The 23,860-nt window shown below is 39.6% G+C and overlaps 2 protein-coding genes across 4 annotated transcripts in view; both read right to left on the reverse strand.

The window, feature by feature from the left end:
- LOC143034048 (sialin-like) overlaps positions 1-2,192 on the reverse strand; it is a 50,672-nt gene extending 48,480 nt beyond the window's left edge. For 2 of the 3 annotated variants that reach the window (XM_076199930.1, XM_076199932.1), the window contains exons 1-2: positions 2,051-2,192; positions 1,109-1,141 (exon numbers count right to left, since the gene is read on the reverse strand). In XM_076199930.1, coding sequence (XP_076056045.1) covers positions 1,109-1,130 — 22 coding nt within the window. In that variant the 5' untranslated portion in view covers positions 1,131-1,141; positions 2,051-2,192. Of the gene's footprint in view, positions 1-1,108; positions 1,142-1,449; positions 1,930-2,050 lie in introns of those variants that run through there. The other variant, XM_076199931.1, reaches the window with a different exon arrangement.
- A 2,014-nt stretch (positions 2,193-4,206) lies between these two features.
- Positions 4,207-5,323, reverse strand: LOC143033686 (uncharacterized). The gene is made up of 3 exons (XM_076199174.1): positions 5,135-5,323; positions 4,374-4,859; positions 4,207-4,287 (listed from the first exon to the last, which is right to left on the reverse strand). Exons 1-3 carry the CDS (start codon positions 5,321-5,323, stop codon positions 4,207-4,209), a joined length of 756 nt encoding a protein of 251 aa, XP_076055289.1.
- Positions 5,324-23,860: the final 18,537 nt, after the last annotated feature.

Here is a 23,860-nt window from a genome sequence, read left to right on the forward strand (position 1 = left end):
TCCTTATTATTCTCCTTTAAGACTTTATTCTCTTCTTTTACTTCTTTTAACTGTTTTTTTAATTCTTCAATTTCCTTAGTTAAGTTTTTGTTCGCCTTCTCTAGTTCTTCCAATTTTTCAACCCTCCGTATAATGTTGTTAACATGACCGAACATACGCTCCAAGTCCTCGATTATCTTATCGACCTTCTCTTCTAGTCTTATCAGTCGGGGGGGGGGGGGGTTTGTGTCCCCCCCACCCTCTTTAAATCCCTGGAAAATATTCTCATCACTTTCTACTGTATTGCTCTTATCTATATTTCTAATCTTTACATTTTTATTAGACATTTCATCGTCGCTCAGCTGGTCGGGGGGTTTGTTTACCTTTCGCCTGTCTGCCTGGGCCAAGTCCTCTCCTTCCTCATTTCCTTCCATTTCCCTCAGCAATCCCTCCCCTTCTCCTCTTTCCCTACTTTCCCACTACCCCACGAGCAATTCCCCCCCACCCTGTAAATACAATAGGCACTTCTCTTTGCGTTGGGATCCACGAAACTTCAATTTTCTTCAGAACGTCTTCTAAGCCGTCCGTTCGTTGAAGTGTGTGTGTCTGTGTGTCTGTGTGTGTGTGTGTGTGTGTGTTTAATGACTAACACATTTCCCATACAGCAACCTACACTATCATGCTTACTGAAGCACTTTACTTTATTAACTAACGGCTGCGCCTGTACATAGGACTGCCGAGGTCAAACTCCTGGCAATAACCCTTTCTAGGTCAAGGACTTAATCAGTAGAGGTAGAACGACCCTCTCCCTTATCTCTCTTTGTAGATATCTTTGTACCTACAAATAAAACAAAGAAAAACACCCCTCGTTTCAAAGAATCCATCCTTAGAAACTCGGCCCATATGTAGCCACCTGCTACACTGTTAGTGCGTTATTGTTTTCCCTAATTTTGCCGTATGGTATGGTCTGCCACAAACTTTGTTGTTTTTGTGTAGTTTGAAGGATTAATCATTGTCAGGACAGGTAATAGATTACCTTCTTATATTTATTACTGGATGGTTCTTGGTTATTCAGTGCAAGATCTAATAATTATTGTACCTTATGTGAAAAAAACTAGTTTCTACTTACCGATCCATCCACTAATCGTCATTTTCACGGAATCTGTAAGAAAAAAAATACTGACTCACATTTTTATTACAACTTGTGTTGGGACACGTTGTTATACGTATTGTCAAAGGTGTCTTGATTTTTTTTTTTTTTTTTCCAAGTCAATAAAGTGGTGAAAAGCATGCATCGTCACATCCATATTTGGAATCTAAAATACGAAAGTTTCCAATATTTTGAACGAAAAGTTAAGAATAAGAATATGAGAATGAATGAGGTGACAAGATGCCATAAAGCCCCACACTAATCGTCCCTTTTCACTTCAGTATTTATCGCTAAAACGTGCTTTTCTCTTCACTTTTTACCTTAAACCCAAGTCCTCTTCCTCATTCTTTATCATCACGTCTGACGTGCGCAGCATCCGGATTAATTTCACCCTCCGTTTCCACAACCTGTTGATCTACGAGATCCACTCGATGCGTATCTAAATGTCCTTCCTCCTCAAATTTGTGTCATTTTACGAAGGATTACAAAAGAGGGGGCATGTCGACAGGAGACCTTTTGGTCCTTAACTAGGTCGGATGCAAAAAGACAAAATTCGAATGACTATATACCGTTCGCTGTAGCACCGTTTTTGGAAGATCACTGGTCTACAAGTTAAGGTGTATAAAAACTGGCAGTTGTTGACTTGTTTATCAAACATCATGGGAAGTCGGAGCCTTTATCAGTTCGATGTTCCGTGTTCCAACTTTGTCATCTAACTGATGAAACTCTGGTTAGCGAAACGACGGTGTTTCTTAAGACAGATCTATAAATTAATCATGAAGAAAACATTTTGTCTACTAATCAATCAAATAGCTATTCCGGAGAATATTTCTATGCGGCCGTGACCGTTGACATCACTCGCGTATCGCTTATGTATTGTAATAGGGATATCGTAAGGTGAAATTATCATGGCGACCTTACCGGCGGGAGACGAACAGAGCAGAGATGTAGGTGTGTGTTTGGTTCTTGACGCACTACTCTTGTCACTGCGCTCGCCGAGTGCCCAATATCTTGTTATGACGTCATTGTGACGTTGAAGTCCCTTAGTGAGGTCAGTGTGACGTCCCCTCCCATAACCAATCCCACGCGCGTGCGCACGTCAGAAAGGATGGTGGGTACTCAAAGATAATAAAACAAAAGTGAACTAGTCTGTAACGACAACAATTCAATCTGAAGGTTATTCTTTCACTTTTTTTTTCTTCTCCATCCCGCTCAGATTTTCTTGTCTTTCTTCCTGTTGGCCACCCAATTCTCTGCCTGTTCTTATTGTTCTGACTCCCCCTCCTCCTCCCTTCCTCATCATCATCCAATTGAATACATTGGGTTACAATGAAAGAGTCCTTCGACAAACTGTTTGGTCTATAAGGAAGCTGAATGGAGAATAGATAAACAAATAAACGAATAAGTGGTTAACTAATGGACGAATACATAGATAAATTAGTTAATCAGTTAACTGAAAGACATTACAACGTGTCTTTTCAACCAAGTCGACTATACAACGTTTTCTGCAGAAAGTTTGTCTCACTTCATGACTACAATGGACAAACTTGTATGTATTTACTTCTAGGGTAAGTCTGTCTTGGTAACTCTAACTCGAAGTTTTATTTTCGTCTGTTTGTATTTAGTGTGAAAAACATTTCCAGTTCTGATGCCATTGATTATTTTTATTTTATTTTTTAAAATTGAGTCCATCAAACATTCAACCCCCTCTCCACACACACGCACCAAAAGTCTCCACTTTTGTAAGAGATCTGATATCAATTGAGCTGTCCATCTTTGTACTTCACCCAGTTTGACATTTTTAATGAGAATAAATCGGGTCCTACGCAATCAATATTAATGCGCAATATTCCGTATTGTACAATAATAAGAAGTTCCAGAGACCACGAACCATTCCTACACCGTCAATAATATTGCACAATACGGAATATTGCGCAATAATATTGATCGTTTAGGGGTCTTATTGCACTGTATTTGTACCCCTAGAGAATATAAAACCTTAAATCTAAGTTGACACCATCCTAAATTTACCTGGAGACTGGCAAATATGCATTTTGTATATATTTTTCTACATACATCATTTTGCTTCGGTAACTTAATAAGTCTAGTAGTGTCTTAGATAAGAGTTTTATAGCTTATTCATGTACCTCTTCTATGAAGGTTATTCTTTTATTAAGGGGACATGGGAAATTTTTGTGAGGTCACAACGAGTAGGGGGTACTGAAAAAAAGAAAATATGGCTGGACTATATGGAAATGGCATATTGCGTATGTGAAAGGGACTAATGAACTACATTGTTAGACTTCGATGTAAAAAAAAAAAATCGCGCTGATGGTTGTAAAGTCTCCTTTTTTCTGGTGTTTTGATGCTCGTTCTAAGCTCATTAATTGTCGGAAGTACTTTACTCTGTTCCGTTAGACGTTTGCCTGTCTGTAACGTTATCAGTTTTGATCATGGTATACCTTATCAACATTATCTAAAGGACAAACCCGACCAATTGTCATGTTGATAGCTTAAACAAAATGAAAGTTATATAACGTATAATGACGTCAAATACAACCTTGAATTTGGTATTTAACATGGGAGTCAGTTAAGTTGGTTATGGCGGTCCATCGTTGCCGACGACGACGCTGTTCTGCATTCGTTTTGTGAAGATGATGAATTTTAACGATTGAGTCGTCCATGCCATCGTAAGTGGCTGTTGAGTCCAACACGGGAGCCGCAAATTTTATCGCATTTGGGGCAAAGGTGTTCTTCGCGAGGAGTTGGTTGGACTCCAGCCATACGTTGGTGACGTTTGGAGCGGTTTTCGGCTCTCTTTCGTGAAGTTTCGATTGCAAGTCTGTTAGTACCGCTCGTACATACTGTCCTCCAAGTCTGTCTGTCTACTGCTAGTGTCTCGAGCTCGTTTGGATTTATATTGCAATTTTTGAGTTGGTCTTTACAGTGATCTTTGTGTCGCTTCTTGGGGCCTCCCAAGATTCTGCTTCCTGAGGACGGCTGACCATACATTCATCTTCGAAGCCGATGTTCGGGCATTCTGATAGTATGCCCCACCCAGCGGAGATGGCGTTGCGTCAGGAGGGTTTCAATGCTGCAGGTTTGAGTTCGGTGTCATTCTGTCCTTCCATGATATACCTAGTATCCGTTGGAGACACCTGGTGTGAAAATTCTCCAGGGTGCGGACATAGCGTCTATACGTAGTCCAAGTTTCTGGGCCGTAGAGCAGGGTGGATATACATACGGCTTTATATACTGCTGCCTTGATGTCTATTCTGAGGTTGTTTTTTGAGAAGACTCTGTCTCTGAGGCGGCCAAAGGCAGTGGAGGCAAGATTGATTCTTCTTTGGATATCCAGGTCCACCGAGCAGTCTGAGTGGACGACGCTGCCGAGGTACGTGAAATGTTCTACTGTTTTAACGGGTTCTCCATTGACGAGAAAAAGGTGAGGTGTTTCAGGTGGAAGTATAGTTTGAACAAGTATTTCTTTTTTTAAGGAATTGACTCTGAGACCCATGGCAGCATAAGTGGAGGAAAAGACATCAAGGATATTCTGCAGATCTTCGGCGTCATGCGCAACAATGGCAGAGTCATCAGCATATTGCAGTTCTATTATCTGCGTGGAAGAGACTTTAGTTCTGGCGTGCAGGCGTCGGTTGTTAAACAGGCTGCCATCTAGCCGGTGTTGAATACTTATGCCAGCATCTCTTCCCAGGGCGGCATGAGTGAGCTTTATTAGGGTAATAAAAAGATGTTAAAAAGAGTGGGTGCAATGACACAGCCCTGCTTAACTCCGACCTTTACTTCAAACGGTTCTGAGAGTGCACCGCGTACTTGAATCCATGCTTGCATCTTTCATGCAGGCCTTTGAGCGCAGAGAGAAAATTGGGAGGGACTCCCATCTTTTCGAGAAGCAACCATAAAAGGGGGTGGTTTACTGTGTCGAAAGCCTTCGTAAGATCGATGAAGGCGATAAGAAAATCTTTATTTTGTCAAACAGAACACCATGTCTGTGGTGCTACGATGTTTACGGAAGCCACATTGGCTCTCTGGGAAGTTTGTCTCGGTTATCTTATCCGTAAGCTGAGAAAGCAGGATCTTAGCAACACTTTTATCGGCCACCGCTAGGAGTGATATGCCCCTGCTGTTGCCACAGTTGGCCCTATCTCCCTTCTTCTTATAGAAGATGATCATATAAGCATATTTCAATTTGTAAGGTACCTCCCCAGTTGTCTAGACCTTGCTGACAAGTTTGTGGAGATTAACTTTTAGTAGATAGCCTCCTTGTTTAAAGAGCTCTGCTGGGAACCCATCTGGCCCTAGGCTTTTGTTATTTCTTATCTCGCTGATAGTTCTTAGAACTTCTCCCATTTCTGGTGGATTGTCTAGAGAGACCATGGTGGGAAGATTGGGTAGGCTGTCAAATATGCTAGGTATGATGGGATTTATCTAATTAAAAAGGGTATTAAAATGTTCAGCCCATCTGGAGGTAATTTGCTCGTTGCTTTCCAGCAGTGTGGTTCCATCTGCTGCTTTGACTGGATGGTTGCTATGCCTTTTTGGACCATAATTGTAAAAAGCACTGTAAAAGCATTGCAAAAGCCGTGTGAGTTGTTGCTGTCAGCATATTGTTGCAGTTCTCTTATCCTGGCTTTCCACCATCCGTTTTCTATTTGTCTCAGTTTTGGACTCGGGGTTGTTTAGATGGGCATCATGAGCTTTCTTTTTTACCCTCTAATAGCTGGCGAATGAGAGAGGAATTTTGGTCATACCAGTCTTGATGGTGTTTTCGTTTGAATCTGAGAATGTCCACTACTCAATATATTTTCTCGTCATCGCTCTATTTGCTCCTGTAGAACAGTAAAAAGATATATCCAATTAACATTTAATTATTTTAACGTGCCATGTATCACATATGCTCTTTAACACTGCTCTCGTTCCTCATTAGGAGTATCTCTCCTCGTCTCACCATCTTCCACTCTTTTTTTCTCCTTTCCCTCCCTCCTCCTTCTCTTTCTTCTGCCTCTCTTTCCCCTTATTTTTGCCTTTCCTCATATACCTCCGTCCACACTCCATTTTCTGTTTCCTCCTCCATCTTCTCTCTCACCACCCTCCCTCTGTCTACCTTTAGAGCACGGGTTATGCGTCGTAGTTTAGATTATAATCTTCACTCACGGAAGAATGCCGATAAAGTTTTCTCTACTGCCCCACATCTTTGCTAATCTCTTTAAATATCCTTTAACACTTTTATGACTCCACTTAATATTATTATAAAATGTTATTATAATAATTATAATCACGTGATGTAGCGAGATGATGAGAGGGAGAATGAGGCAGTGAATGGGAGTGGATTTATGCCTTTTGACTTTGGCTACCTCCCTTGTAAGGAAAAAAACTTGGTTTATGTGAGTATAATTATAATTATCATAAGTATATTATTGTTCCCGCTGACAGAAGCGTTGTTTATTAGTGACAAAAAATCTTCCATGTCCGTCTTTGACTTTGTCGACTTCTTCTTATTTTGTTTTTATTTTGATTCTCACCGAAATAATACTCTTGTAATATAGGCACAAATTTTATTATCTATGTTCACCATGTTTCTCGATGAAACGTGATGTAGTTGGTTAACTGATAAGACATCTTATGATTAATATGTATTAGTGCGGAACACGTGCGTTATCTTCATGATCAAACACTTCCCAAGCAGTGGCGGATCCAGGATATGAATTTTTTTTTTTTTTTTGGGGGGGGGGCTAACCTGAATTCCTTCCTCTGAGTAGTCTGATGTATCAGAAGTCTGGAGTATACTTAATAAGGTTTTTCAGATTTTTCTGTATTTTAGACATATATAATAGAATAAATATTCGTTTTATATTGTTACACGCTTGTGCTAGTCAGTGATAAGGCACTGGCACGCGTATACTCTCGCATAGACAGAAATTATTGTAGGATCCGTGTGTAGTGTTAGTGCACATGGACTCATGGAAGTAATAAAAAATAGAAGTAGCTTCAAAAACAGAAATACAAACAAAAACGTGTATGAACTTCTGAACCTGTTAATAAAAGTATTTAAATTACATTAATAACACATAGCATTGTTCATGGGATCTCACACGAACATCAGCCTCCTGTTTTTTTTTTTTTGGGGGGGCAAATACACTGATTACACTGTCTATTTCTGTTAGAATCTTTCACCAGTTGTGTCGATTCTTGAGTGTCCATTCTGGTCATTCTCCCTTCCTCCACTCTTCGCGCTTCGGAGTTTGAGTTTCGAAGGTTTGAAGCTTCAGAGTTTCCAAGTCTTGGTATTTGATGCTTCAGTTTCGAACTTCGATTACGCAAATTGGTGATACTCTCGCAAACCACTTAGTTTCTTCAAACTGTAATGGATGTATTAGTTAATGAGCTGTTTATGTATATGTATAATTCAGCCAAATTTTTACGAGTCACAAGTGATCTGTGACAATTTCAATATTGATTTCATTGTAAACGCCGAGTAGCGCCAGGCCGTTGAGGCTATCTTGACCCATAGTATTCCTTAGGTAGGTCTTCAGTCGCTTCAGGGTTGAAAATGAACGCTCGGCCTCTACGCTCGAGACTGGGAGCGTGATCAAAACTCGGAGGAGCTTGGCCAGGTTCGGATACATTCGGGTCTGGGCGTGGGCAAGGGCATCTCCAATGGATTCGAACTTCATTGTTGTTGAATACCAGCGCTCTGCTTCCACCTTCACGAGGCTCAAGGTCTCGATGTCAGCCTCATAAACCTTTGCCGCTTCCAGTACAGCAGCAACATCTCCGTCAGCGCTGCTGAGCAGATTCTTGATCTTGAAGCCAACAGGAATAGTATCATTCCCGAACCGGGTCTGCAGCTCAGTCAATACATGGTCGAGGAATGGGACATATACACAGTGGCGGCGCCAGGGGGGGGGGGGGGCTTGGAAAAGTGGCCAGCCCCCCCCCCAAACTGAAATGAGCAAATTGAAAATTTAAAACACTCATTGAAATAATTTTATTAAGTGGAATTTTTAATTGCCAGGGCTAAAAATTTGTCAGCCATCAGTGCTAGCCCAACCATTAACCTCCTCCCCTTCTGAAATGAGGATAATATATGTGTATTATCATATTACTATTAGCCCCACCAAAAATTTGCTCAGCCCCCCCTTAGCCTCCCCAACTAAAAATTCGTGGCGCCGCCGCTGCATATACAGATCTTCGGTAATACTCCCTCAGCTTCTGGAAGAGTAAATTCGCTCGCTGCGTTTGGCGCTTGCAAACTCGAGGTACAGGAATGGTGTCATGTGATGAACCGATCTCCTGGAGGAGCCCCTCTGCCTTTTTGAAGATGTTCTGGAAGCTGGTCAGTGCACCTTCCCGGGTCTTGTTTAGATGCGTCACCACATCACCAATCCTAGCGTACGCTGAGACTAGATCGACCATAGGGGACTGAAGGGCTCGGCTCGGCTCCACAGTGTGAGCTAGCACAGACTCGGCGACGGCGAGACCAATCAGAAAGCGCGGCTCTCGGATTGCTATTAGTAGTAGTCCCGCCGTCGCGTCCGAGTTGCTCTCGTTCTCCAGAAAGACGGCAATAACTGGCAGGAATTCCATAAACACAATGACCGAGTCGTGTCGCTCAACCCATCTAATAGCGCAGAGGCTGACCAGAAAGTACTAAAATCGATTAAATGAAATCCTTACAATGATTCATGGAAGAACAAATTTGGGGGGGGCTTCAGCCCCCTCAGCCCCCCCCCCCTGGATCCGCGCCTGTTCCCAAGGTCATTGTATTGTATTTGTACTGAGAGTAATACTGTACACACTTTTTCTGTAACGAACATGATTTTTTATCTTATTTTATTTTCCACTGAAACATAACAGATACAAATCAAAGACTTTGTAATGTCAAGAGAATTAACTTCATTAGGAGCATCCGATGATGTAGATGTCTTATTTTAACTCTTGCATTTTGTGCAGTATTATTACAAGTATAGAGGAATCTTATAATACACCAACTACCGGTATACGATGTAATATATAAATATTACATATGTAATATATAAATATTATATATCGTAAATATAACAAGTTATCAAGTAGAGTTAAACCTCTTATTTGTAAAGTATATTACAAAGGATTACAAAGGCGGAGCATGCTGACAGGAGACCTTTTGTTCCATAACTAGGTCGGATGCAAAAAAATATAATAATTATAAGTAAATAAAAAATAGATAAAATAAAAAATATAATATAAATAATGATAAATAAATTGAATAAATGCATAGGTTTAGTTAAATAATAAACAAGCAAGTAAATAGTAAAAAAATATATTATAAATAATGATAAATAAATTAAATAAATGCATAGGTTTAGTTAAATAATAAACAAGCAGGTAAATAGTAAATAGTAAAAAATATAATATAATTAATGATAAATAAATTAAATAAATGCATAGGAATAGTTAAATAATAAACAAGCAGTAAATGATAATAAATTGACAGATAAATAAAACTAAATGAAAATTAAGCAAACAATAAACAAACAGACAAATAACAAACAAATCAATAATGTAAAATAATCTATATATGCATTACAAAGTGCTTTTCAGGAATTCCATTAATTTGACAATGAGAGGAAATTTTCCAATGTCGCTCTTGAGAAAGTCATTTTGGTGTATAGTGTTTTCCACGACTATATACCCCTGGAAGTCTTTTAGGTTTTGAACATCCGCGATTTATTCCGAGTCTCGATTTTACCAAACCGACACCCCTATTTTTTTTTTGGGGGGGGGGGGCAGAAAACAGTTGTAGAAGGCAAGGTTAGGTGAGTGCTACTGTGTTTTTGGAAGTCAGGAACTGTCGGCCAACTAGTAATAGGCGGGCTTGGGCGTTGTCGTGATGAAGAATCCAGTAATTGCGAGAGCGTTGTCATGATAAAGAATCCAATCACTGTCCTCCCCCTCCACAACCTTCCCAAAACACGACAGTGAAACACTTCTTTGATAGTTTGTCAGGGAGGCGGGAGGAATTCTTTATTATTATTGCCTTGGAAGTACAGTAGTAGAAATATGATCGATCAAAATGGACTTACCACTTCAGTGAACTCGGCGTATCTTTAGCCTTGCTGAACCCGGGGACTGAGATAACTGCTGTTTTTTCTCAGGGTTATGACCATAAACCCATGATTCTAAACGTGACATGACCTTGGAAATCTAGTTCATTTAGAAACCTACTCACCCACTTAGGGGGTAGAGTGAAGGAGAAGACCATGTGTGATGTTTGTTTTCTATCCTGCGTAAAATTATGGTAGGACTATAGTGTAGGAAATTGGGGATATTTCTAATGGACTGACCTAGTTGTCCGTTGTCCCTTTGTGAAGTATTTAACATTTATTCTAATGTTACATACAATTGATTGGACTGTTTGTTGTTTTATCTATTAATTTTGTTCCATTGTATTATGAGTTAAATGTTGCTAATATTTGTTTCGTCAAGGGTTGTGAATGTATTGGTTACATTTTTTCTCAACCAGGGTTCCCCGGAACCCTAAAGTTCCGCAAAAGGTCCCTAAGGGTTTCGCGAGAACAAGTGAGATAAGCTAATGCGCTTTTGATTTTTCATTTAATTTCATATACGTAATATAATTAAACACGCACGGCACATTCTTTGTTATTGCAATAATGTAATATAGACATCATCCTATCTAACCTATCATTACGATGAAAATAAAATGAGAAGGTATATGTTTTTTTCAGGGGTTCCTTGAGACATACGATTTATTTGAAAGGTTCCGCAAGGGTAAAAGGGTTGAGAAACGCTGGTTTAGATTATGGTATGAAATGATTATTGGTCGTCTCTGAGTGAGGAGTTTTGAGGATGTGTCTTTCTTGAAATTTGTGTGATATGTTTTTGTCTGAGCTATATCGTTTCAGAGTTGAGTTGGTAAGGTGAGAATATTTTGTATGTTAAGACTAATGTAGTGGAGATGGTTATATTAAGTTGGCAATAGATGGAGTTAGTATAGTTTTGTGTTTGATATAATTGTGTATTATTCCTGGGCGTCACGGTCAGAAGAAAGTGAAGATTTTCATATAGCAGGAAAGATTTTTGGTAAGTGATCGTGATTTCCATGTGACATATTGAAACGTACAGCGTCTTGCGTCTCTTTGCAGGTAGAACTATTTTATTATTATTGCATGGTTTTATGTGTTGGTTTTGTTCATTGTGGAATTTTGTCGTTGCGTTTTCCTTTGTCTTATTTTATTATGCGTTGGCTTTGGGTGACAGTTTGTGAGATTTCCTTGGGGTTGGAGCTGGGGTGTGTTAAGCTGAGCATTTTGTTGGGTGTTATTCTGATTTAGTATAAGGTTAATGTGATATTGAGTTATTATATATGGGTTAATTATTTGGGTACATAATGGTAAAGGTGATAATGTAGCTTGTATTTGAGAAGTGTATTGTCTTTAATATTATATAGAATGAGTTTGAAAAAATATTTCGTGAGTATACTGTGTCAAAATTGCACTGGGAGATGTTTTGGTATGTAATTATTGATTTCTATATATTTGAAATTTTATGTTTACATGGTGTTTGGCATTATTGAATCTTATATATGTTATTCATAGTATGTGTTTGTTTGTTTGTATTAGTTTATTTGTATTATCTGTTGGTTGATATGTACAGTTATTTTTATAGATCTATGTGGATTGGAGAATTTGTTGTGTATTATTTACTTTATATGTTATGAATGTAGATTTTGTTGGATACTATGTTGATTTGAAGAATTGGTAGTGAATTATGTGATCACTCTGTCTTGGTATGTGGGATCTGTTTAATACATTAGTTGATCATTGTTTCTCTTATATGTGTATGCACTTATTGTTTTGAATATTGATTCATGTCTTTATGCATTCGATGGTTATTCAGTTTACTTGTAGATTGTATATTTTTGTATATTTCTATTGATATATATGTATATACCTATTAGTGTATATACCTACTGGTGTATATATGTAATTATTCTTAGGGTTTCTATTAGTCTTTGGATATCTTAGGAGTGTGAGTACTTTACGTGACGAAAGCTGAAGAGTGGTGCTGCTTGGATTGCCTGGATAGCACTGTGGGCATCTGGAGACTGGCGGTAGACTGATGACGGTAGGTTGACGGCAGCTGATGCTGTAAATATTGTTGGCGTTGCAGCTTTCCAGTGCTGGGTCGCGGTGGAGGAAGTGGTTGAGGTGTTGGGTGCGATTGGTAGGTTGAGGTGGGTAGAGTTGACCGACGCGGAAGGGCTCACTCAACTGGGGCTGAGGTGGTCAAACGAGGAGTAGCTCAACCGACGCGAAGTTCCTGAACCTCCGGCACCGTATGGGGTGAGCTAGATTTAAAAGGGATTAGTGGATGTAAGTAATTTAGTACTCACGATGACTGGTGACGTTAATTGGGGACGGGGTATGTGGAGATGCCTCTAGACGAGTCTCATCGGCCTAGGTTCCTATGCGTCTTGACTGAAGTCCGTGGTGTTTGGGTTAACCTACAAGTCGATACTCTGGATTTCTACGGCTTATTGGGGTCGTCTGGTTTTGTTTGAGTAGAAAAGTCGGTGGTATTACTTACCGAGTGGGTCGTTTGCTGAGATTACGATTTACGTTGATTGTCAGATTGTCACCTCGGGAGAGGACGGTTTGTGGAGGGGGAGGTGTGTATAGATGCTCGTTCGTTGGGAGGTACACGGAGCTGAATGGAATATTGTGGTTTGATTGAAGTTCGATGCGCTGAGTTGATTGAAGTTGCTGGAAATCACTGCTATGTGTTGACGATTCTAGTCGTTGTCTCTTCGGACGGCGGTTTCTCTTCAGAATGGTAACAAACTGCCACCAGGTGGTTTAAAATCGAATACCTTACGATTTCACCACCAATTTTAAGATGTCTACAACTGCAGGTCACATTTGTGGCGATCGGCAGCTGTTCTTAGAAGTCAGAAAGTCGTCTTGAAGGGAGCGGTTGGTGGAGGGGTGGTGTATAGTTGTGTCACTTGCTTGGAAGCTGCTGACATTTACTCATCTCGGCTGGAGGTGAGGTTTGAGTGGGTGGAGGTGAGTGCGCGGTGCTGAATGAAAACGCTTGTTTGAAGTCTAGAAGTCGTTGTGCTGGGCTTGCTTGAAGTCTTGTGATTTGATTGAAATTTGCCGTGTTGCTTGTTGGGAGGTTACGGAGCTGAATGAAATCTTGTGGTCTGATTGAAGTGCGATGTGTTGAATTTATTGAAGATGCTGAGAATCACTGCTATGGGTCGACGATTTTAGTCGTTGTTTTTCTTCGTACGGCGGTCTCTCTTCAGACTGCCAATTCTCTTCAGATTGGTAGCAAACTTCCACCAGGTGGTTTAAAATCGAATGCCTTTTGATTTCACCACCAATTCGAATGGTATGGAAACACCAGCGGGTTCGAGGGGTGCAGTCAGCGGACAGCAGACTGGGTAGGCGTGGCTTGTCGCGGACAACAGACCTGGTAGGCAACGACGGTTCTAATTGGGTCTCTTCTTCGGGGGCGTAGGAGCACCGTTTGGTAGGTGTGGTTTGACGTGGTTGAGGGCGACGGTTTTAGTCAGGTAGTCTTCTCTGGGTTGGTGTGGGAACACAGCCTGCCACCATTCATGTAGCAGGGGCTACATATGGCGCAGATTTTTTAAGGATGGGTTTCTTGAAACGGGGGATGTTCTTCCTTAATTTTATTTATTTTCAGGTACGAAGATATATATATATATATATATATATATATATATATATATATATATATATATATATATATACATATATACAGAGATAAGGGAGAGGGTCTTCCTACCTCTACTGACAAGGCCTTGTCTTCGGCTGTCCTATCTACAACGGGCGCAGCCGTTCGTTGATAAAGTGGAGAAGTGCTTAGTTAAGCATGATAGTGTCGGGATGTGTTAGTCATTAAACAGGTGTTAGTTCCATTGTATGGGGTTTTGTTATATGATTAGTGGACATGGCTAGATATGGCGTATATATTGAAGTCACGGTAATGTAATTGGGTTAAGTATGAGAAAGAGGTCAATGGAATCTGGTTGGTGACATTAGGCATCTCGTGTTGGTGATACTGCGGAGGCGTCATTTTTGTCTTACGTAGTATTATTGAGTCAAATTGTTTTGTGATTGAGGAATTTGTGAGGTCTGCATTATTTATTGTGGAAATTGGTCTTGAATCATTAGGTATTCAAGTGTGACTCTGATCCTTATAGGTGTTACTATGACCCCGTAAATATTCACTGCATGAAAGGGTAAAAATATAATAAATAATGATAATGATAAACGGGCTATTGCTCTAGCAAGGCAGATGATAAAAGATGAGGAGGGTCTTGCAAGTTGGAGTGTGTATCTTTGTCGGAGTAATATACTCCAATCTTTATCGCTTTTCCACTTGAGTGGTTGGGCCCGAAAAATCTATCATGTTATCGCGTTGTTGTAACTATTAGTCATGGAGTCTACAGTAGGCTTATGTAATTCATTTAATATTATGATTATCATTTTTGCATTGCAACCATTGGACGTGGATGGGGCCATATATCCATACTGTGGCACCGCAGTCCAGGAAAAAACCGCGCGGTTGTATGTGAACGCCTCCACTGGAATCCCTTTGTAATTGAACCGCCGCGGTCGAGTGGGACCCTTTTCCTGCATGTCACCATGACAGCGTAGTGAGTACCTGGTACAGTCACGTGCAAAAGTTTTGTTCCATTCTGAGGTTTTCTTGATCCAAAATTTAAATTCTTTTTCTGAAAGACACATTCTTTTTTTATCTGTTCAAGAAAATTACCTGAATGTAAACTAAATACTACATATGAGAATATATCACGTTCTCGATAAAGAAAATCTTACTGACGTTTCGAGAACTGGAGTGTGGGTCAAAAGTTTTGATCGTTGGTAGTATTGCCGCTGTGATCTATGCCAATTTTCACAAATGAGTGAGATTTTTACCACAAAATTCCCATAAGGAAATCTGGATTTCCACACTTTTTCCCACAAAAAGAAGGAATTACTATATACACAAATTTCATTGCAACACAGTTTGCTCACAAAACATCCCAAGTGAGCAAAAATTCCACACAAATTTGTGGGAAATTTCCACAAAATGGCATCGGTGCCTGTTGGTGATCTACGAACAAGCGTCTGGTAAGGTGAACCTTTAACCCCTCGGTTGAAAAAACTGCTATTCTATTTGTTTATCTAGTTTCATTAATTTATCAATATCATTATTATTATTATTATTGTTACTATTATTATTATTATTATCATTACTATTATTATTATCATTATTATTATTATCATTATTTTTGTATTTATATTTTCTTCATTCTCTTCTTACTATCATTATTAATATTATTACTATTATCATTATTCATTTTTGTATTTATATTTTTCTTTATTCTCTTATTACTATTATTATTGATGTTATCATTTATTTTTCTATATACGATTTTATTCCCTCTATTATCATTGTTATTATCACTATTATTATCATCATCATCATTTATATTTCTGTTTCTGTTTTTCTTCATTCTATTATCATTTTGTCTGAATGTTCACTGGCCGAGCAGGTTAGAGCGTCGCTACTTGCGGAGGAGGTAGAGAGGACGGCGGTTCGGACCCCGCCGCCAGCGAGTTGGACCAAGGGCATGGTTCATTAAACTCCACGCTACAAAGTCCTCTGTAAAGGACACCATCCTAGCCTCCTGGGAGGGGAATTCGCGACATCAAACCAAATAATTATTTATTAATTTTATTTCTTCATTTATTTATCTATTTATACCGGAGGATCTTGCTACTCTGAGATGTTCGGTCATGGGCCAAAACGAGACCAATTGGTCCATCACGAGGTCACTTTTGCCCCCCCCCCCAAGGTAACTAAAGCATTAGGCAGCTCTCCTTGTGTAGATGGAATAGATTCAGTAACCAAATAATGAGCGCTGGATAGGGATGACAGGTGGTAAAGGACATGGAACTGCCTAGTGTAGGTCTTATGGTCTCCTGCAGTCTCCTCCATTCTTATGGTCGTCACCGTGTTGACTTAAATTGCTCTCTACTTGCCTAATGTCAACGGAGCTCGTATATGACCGATCTAGAGTTGGAGTAACGACTCGAAGCACAGCGATACTGAAATTATTTCAGCCCTGGGCAGGACTCGAACCCGGATCGCGGTAGTGACACTCGGGGATTCTACCAACTGCGCCACCGAGTCTTGTGTGTACGAAAAGGGTCTTCCACGACCCAAAGAGAATCTGCTGAAAGGAAGCTTCTGGACTGAAGTTCATAAACAACTGACGAAGACGTCAACGCCAAGAAGGTTCCTTGAAGATACATCAGGCTGAAACCAAATGGCTCCATCAAGTTCAGGTAATCTTTTCCTTTGTGGTCTGAACGCACGCCCCTAGGGGCTATTTTCCCTCTAATCTCAGATTAATCGGCGGTACCGTCCGCCTCCTGAACGTTTTCCGCCGTAAAAATTGCGTAGAATGATATCTGATTTGCTGGAGGGAAATAATTTTCCTTCGGCATATCTGATACCTTCCCATGAGTTGCAGTTTGCAAATCTGCTTCAGCAGTCAAAGGAAAAATAGACCAGCGTGATAACGCTTTCAGTTCCCAGGTACAAGCTAATTATGAAGGATGATGAGTGACTTCGTGGATGAGTTGTATGATGTAAAACTAATGCATAATTCATATTGGTTGTCTATAGTCGAGACGCCCTCATATCAAGGTGATTGGGCTGATTTCGTATGGGCCTCATCTCTTGTTGCCGAGGATCAGAATAATAAACCAAGTAAGATTCGCCTTTAATCACTTGAGAAAGGATACTTCACTAGAGTCACCGTTATCCTCAGAATGAATAATTTGTATGCAAACTGGGTTTCTTCAACACACAAAACTTGGTCGTCCGCCATCACATAAACTATATACAATCAATATTTTACAGCTTTGTACAATCTATGCAATTATGTTACATATAGACATTATTTACAATACAAGGGCCATCCCTGCATGAGACAACAATATTTACAATATACAATTTCATTACTACTGACACACATAATAGACTGACCACGATTAATAATTTTATTTACAAAGATGTTATATGCGTTAAGGGGACTCCATAAGTGGCGTGTTGCCACAAAGTGGAGGTCAACTTTTATTTTACTTTTGCTGTTATTATTTTCTTGCACGTAATGTTCAGTTATAGTTAATATTGTAGGATAGTCGAGGAACGATTTTCTATAGAACTCTACAATTGGATAAGGTGTAGGTCTCTTTATTTTTGTATTTGTGTTATTAATTTTGTACGTAATGAAATGTTAAAGTTAATCAAAGTTAAAGGTAGGTTAATTGTATCACTTAACATCTTTCCTTATGTAAGGAAAGGATTTTTTTAATAATACCACCGTAAGAGTCCTACGATGGTATTCTTAAAAAAATATTTCCTTATAAAAATCTTTCCTTTCCAAGGATTTATATAAGTTTTATATAAGGAAAGATTTTTTTTAAGAATACCAATACTAGATTCTACTAATTCCTCAAATTATTTTTGCATAGAATTAACCGAGGAAGTGGGTCTGCCCCACGACGACTCACACTCGTTGCCCAACCTCCGTAGCATTCAGACGTCGCTCCGCAAGCTACAAGAAAAAGAAGAAATTCCGGTACCCGAGATAATTCTCGCACTCTTGAGAACTCGCTCTGCCGATTACCTATGTCCCCTTAACTCTGCTGTAGATAATCATTGCCCATGCGGTCTTAAAACTTGATTACTCTACAGTAGAGGGGGAAACTTCCCTCCCAGTGTCGTGCTTCTCCAGCACAACTGGCATAGACGCGTGCGTGCTTGGCTAGTTATCGCCAGAGATAGACCTGCCCCCCCACTCTCCCGTATCGAGCATCACCTACCACGTCGAGATTCAGCCCCTTTTTACGGCTCGCGCAATGTCAGTGTATAGCCACGTTTTACATTCTTTCCGCTAACCCGTTCCATTAACCCCATCGCCCCCGTCACCCATCCTACAACAATCGCTTGACAATCACCACCCACTTAACCAACACGTATTACACAAACACGAAACACTAGGACACAAGGACGCTTAACCCATTGCGCCGAGCGCAATGGGTCGAGTCAGAATCCGGGACTCGCGTTCCAACAATCACGAACTAAGGAATTATGGGACACTCTAGCCACACACAACATATACATACATAAACTCATTCCCCAACACAACGCATTTCTTCTCCTTACAGACGACACAACCACCGAAACACTATGTCAGAAACAAACCAAGGACCAATTTTCAAAGAAAGGATTTGACATTCAAGACCCACCAGAGCTTCGCAAACAGGACACTCGTAATCACACAAGTTGACCCACATGTAACGAACCACACACAACAAGAGATCAAAGCAGAAATTGAAAGACTTAACATAAACACTGCAGTCACTGAAGTCATCACACTCCCACGCACACAAACAGTCATTAAGATCAGATTCGAAACTACACAAATGGTGAAAGACTGCCTACAGAAAGGAATCAAGATGTTCAGCCAATCCTTCCCCACACATGCACTTAGGAAAGACACATACACATACATCCCACAATGTAACAACTGTTTTTCACTCGAACACACGCGCAAACATTGCCCACACCCATTCCCATACATGGCCTGCTGGAACTGTGGCTCAAAGGAACACAGAAGGAACGACTGCCACTGTGCAATACCCAAGTGCCTCCTCTGCCAGGGAGACCACCCAGCTATTGCAATGCGGTGCCCCAAGAAAAAGGGAAAAGATAAAGGAAATCAACAAACAAACAAGTCAACAAACACACACCAATACACAAACATACGCCTCTGCCACCAAGTCAAAACCCGCACTCCTCCCTACACCAACAACCACAACCTCAACACTTCACCACATAACAACAGTGAACAAAGGCATCACAATAGCTACACTTATGGAAGCAGTAAAACCTGGCTCATTCCAAAACACACTCCACGCCATATACCAAGCAAACGGTCTCCCTACAGTAATAATCCCTCCACAAGCCATCAATACAGCCCTACTAGCAAAGACATTTCAAGACCAAACACAACACATCACAACATCTCACGTCACACAAACCACAGAACCCATGGAGGCAACAGAGCAAACACTTAAAAGACCTGCATCACCCACTGAAGAAACCAATTCCCCACAAAAACAAAGACCAACCACCGAAAACCAAACCAACCTGGGACTTCAAATTGTAGCACCAGTAACACAAGAAATACCAACAGCCCCCACACATGACACTCTCAAAACACTTATCAACGACCAAAAACTGAAAATAGTATACACGTCACCACAACAGGAAAAAGACATAATAGAGAAAATAGCCAACAACACAATCAACTTAGCCAACTACACCATACAAATAATAAACGAAAAGAGATTCAAGAATCTCAAACAAGGATACTTCGACCTCCACAACAAGAACACAGAACACGAACCACACTGGACACACAACGCCGAATAAATAACAACTACACACTTCTACCTCAACATCATGGAACAAATACACATCATACAACACAACATAATACAGTGGACATTCGACAGAAGAAACGAACTCTGTAACATATACAACATAACAACACCAGACATAATACTCTTAAACTCGATAGGTACACCTGACAGATTAAAAATACACAATTACACAGTACACCGACGAAACGACTCTAATCAAGCACAAGCAGGCATAGCAATAGCCATTAAACATAACATTAAACACAAAATACTAGACGACTTTCAAGACGAAATACTAGCAGTCAAAATTGACACAAACCAAGGACCCATAATAATAGCAACCTTATACTTACCCCCCAGACGCCCCCTCTTCCCTATAGATGACATACAAAGACTAACAAGAAAAAGACTACCTGTATACATATTAGGAGACATGAACGCCAAACATCACACTCTAGGAAACAACAGCGCGAACACCACAGGAAGACAGATAGCACAACTAATACAGAGAGGACACTTAACACACTTAGGGCCAGACTTCCCCACCTGCATCACACACAACGGACAAGGAACACCAGACATAATACTAACAAACAGACATCATCACTTAAACTACAGAATCACACCAGGACAACTAACTACATCAGACCACATCCCAATACATCTAACACTGGCAACAAAACCCATAATAATACCTACACCAGAGAAATACACATTCCACAAAGCAGACTGGATAGGATTCAAGAACACACTAGACATAGAAAGAACAAAATACGACAGACAGAGACAGAGAACAACACGAAATAAACAATACATTGACGACAAACTCAACACATGGTACACTATGATACAACAAGCCATGGACAAGCATCCCAAAACAAAACATAAAATTCTACCACACCCAAGACAATCAGATACATTAAAACTACTACAATGGCAATATCAGCAGCTACAAACACAAGCACACATTACCGGCACATGGACACCACAAGCAAAACAAACACTACGCGACATCCAAAATCAACTACTAGAAGAAAACAAACAAATATACGACGAACACTGGAACAATGAAATACGAAAGATAAACCTACAATACAATAACACCCAATACTTCTGGACACAAATTAAACGACTAACAGGAACACCTACTACCACCACCCCTTACATCATACACAATAACCACAAGATACACAAGGACAAAGAAAAAGAACACATATTCAGACAACACTGGAGAAAAATATTCAGAATAACACCAGCAGAAAACGCAACATTTGACATGGAACACGAAAGAACAATCACAACACAAGTACAAGAAATACAAGATGACATTACCCCTCTCAATTTAGCTGACATGAGACGACTCGACCCAGACACACTCACAAAACCCTTTACACTAGATAACGTCAAACAGATAATAAAGAACTTCAAAAACAAGACACCTGGACAAACAAAAGTAAACAAAATAACACTAACTAACATCCCGGACTCAACACTACAATTACTCACAGAAATCTTTAATGAAACATTCAGCATGGGATACTTCCCCGACATATTCAAAACAGCTACACTAACATTCATACCCAAACACGGAAAAAACATCACAGACATAAACAATTACAGACCTATATCACTACTCGAAGTCCCAGGAAAAATACTTGAAAAACTCCTACTACAAAGACTACTCAAACACTTACACAATAACAACCTAACAAACGAAAACCAACATGGATTCACAAGAGGAAGAGGGACACACACAGCCATAGCCACACTATACGAAACAATAGCCATAAGTCAACGACACAACCACGGATGTAACATAGTATCACGAGACATAACAAAAGCATCTGACAAAATATGGCACACAGGACTTAAATACAAAATACACCAAACACACCTCCCAGACATACTAACAAGGACACTCTGCAATTACCTCGACAACAGACAAGCACAAATACGAATACACCAGTATACAGGAAAACCCTTCAACATATACAGCGGAGTCCCCCAAGGAAGTATCCTTTCACCAACACTATTCAACCTCTACACACACGACACCCCCAACCCGACACACGGAGTCACACACGTACAATTTGCAGATGACCTGACACAGATAATCACATACCCAAGTAAAAAAGGCAAAAACATGTTAGCACTAAAAACAAGCAGAACAATAGAAACCATAAACACATATGAACAACAATGGAAAATACAAACAAACACAACAAAATTCCAACTACTAAACATATCAACACAGAAACCAGCAGAAATATGGACAGGAGACACACATATACGCAAACAAAGAAACATAAAAATACTAGGATTAACACTTGGAAACAGAGGTCTACAAACACACACAAACAACAGAAAAATACAAGCAGAAAAAACATTACAGACACTAAAACGATTCAGAAACCTTGACACCAAACTACTATTAAGACTATACAAAGTACTTGTACGACCTCAACTAGAATACATACCAATAACAACAATCGCATTAAAACCAAGTCAACTCCAAAAACTACAGTCAATACAAAACAAAGCACTACGATTCGCCACACACTCCATACCCCCATACCTTAACACAGTAGAAGAACTACACATACAACATAAACTCGAACCACTTAACACAAGACTTCATAGACTAGCTTACAGAACATGGAACAGACTTACAATAACAAACCCAGAAATAGTACAAAACAGCGAAGACATAGACATAGAAGACGGACACGATCACAACAGGTGGCCTAGAGTGTCCCCTATCATAAACGGCCCTCCACCCGAACCTAAATACATACTTTAAACACAAATAAACATAAAAATACATCACTATCCTTCATTGTTCTACTAACCATACTAACCCAACTAACAATATAACTACTATTATACTAACATTATTACTATTGTTATTAAAAATGATAACACGTGCGAAATAAATCGCACGTGATATCATACAATCAATGAGTATGGTAATAGAAGTCACTACCCTCCTCCAACATTGTAATGCAAAATAGACCATAAAAATCACTAGCCGTCATCCCAATGGAAAAAAAAAATCATACTCATTGAAGAATGAAAAAAAAAATGCATACATGTAGAAATTAAGACACCCCCCACCATAATAACGCAAATAAAAAGAAAAAACAAATAATAATATAAAAATATACATATAGATTTTTTTTTTCAAAAAACCTATATTAGGTAAAAAATAGTCGTATACATTTTTAGGGAGAAAAAAAAAATCTACATTAACGTCAAAACTAACAAGTTAACAGCCAATAACAATCAAAAAGACAACTCAAGAAGAAGAACAGACGATCCAATCCTGCGGAAGATGGACCAGCCTCCAACCAACTTTAAGAACAACTTGGCATAGCTTCACAGCAAACAATATATATATATGTATATATATGTATATATATATATATATGTATATATATATATATATATATATATATATATATATATAATTATGTATGACCAAAGCAGCAAGTGGGTCTGCCCCACACCTATTATAACTCTAACTTCCTTCCATTTCCTCCTTTACTCTTTTACACATACACACCCTCCCCCACCCCCCTCTCCTCCCTCTTACCTATCCTGTCTGTAAGTAAGTCTGCCCCACATCCATCATAACTCTTACTTCCTTCCATTTCACTCTTTCCTTCCACTAAACCCCGAATTCCCCCCTCCCTCCCTCTCCCCCATCTTATCTATCCTGCCCTCTAACTAACTAACATGCCTGGACACATCTATATAATTTGCGTACGATAATTTTGTAATGCTACAATCATCCGCTCTTACTTCCTCGAGTCATTGCTCGCACTTACGAATTACTAAATCTAAGATTAGATTAAAAACAAGAATAGTGAATGGACATATCCCTTTCTCGACCACTTATTACTTTGCCCACCCGTACTAAATGTGTAGCATGATTTTCTTTATATTTCATTTTTTTCCGCTCTTACTTCCTCGTGCCATTGCTCGCACTTACGAATTACTAAATCTAAGATTAGATTAAAAACAAGAATAGTGAATGGACATATCCCTTTCTCGACCACTTATTACTTTGCCCACCCGTACTAAATGTGTAGCATGCTTTTCTTTATATTTCAATTTTTTCCAATTTCTTCCACAATGAATCTCTGTGCAGACTATCAATTTCATACTAACT

The sequence above is a fragment of the Oratosquilla oratoria genome, chromosome 16 (genome assembly GCF_046742065.1).
Source record: "Oratosquilla oratoria isolate Oo_2021 chromosome 16, ASM4674206v1, whole genome shotgun sequence".
NCBI classification, from domain to species: domain Eukaryota; kingdom Metazoa; phylum Arthropoda; class Malacostraca; order Stomatopoda; family Squillidae; genus Oratosquilla; species Oratosquilla oratoria.

What these genes read in the sequence shown, in the direction of transcription:
- LOC143033686 (XM_076199174.1), bottom strand. Translation starts at nt 5,323, where the DNA reads ATGATCATCTTCTATAAGAAGAAGGGAGATAGGGCCAACTGTGGCAAC. An exon ending in ATCGTAGCACCACAGACATG is followed by an intron (nt 4,860 to 5,134) that starts GTGTTCTGTTTG and finishes ACCCTAATAAAG; the next exon opens with CTCACTCATGCCGCCCTGGG. An exon ending in AGGCAGCAGTATATAAAGCC is followed by an intron (nt 4,288 to 4,373) that starts GTATGTATATCC and finishes TTTTCACACCAG; the next exon opens with GTGTCTCCAACGGATACTAG.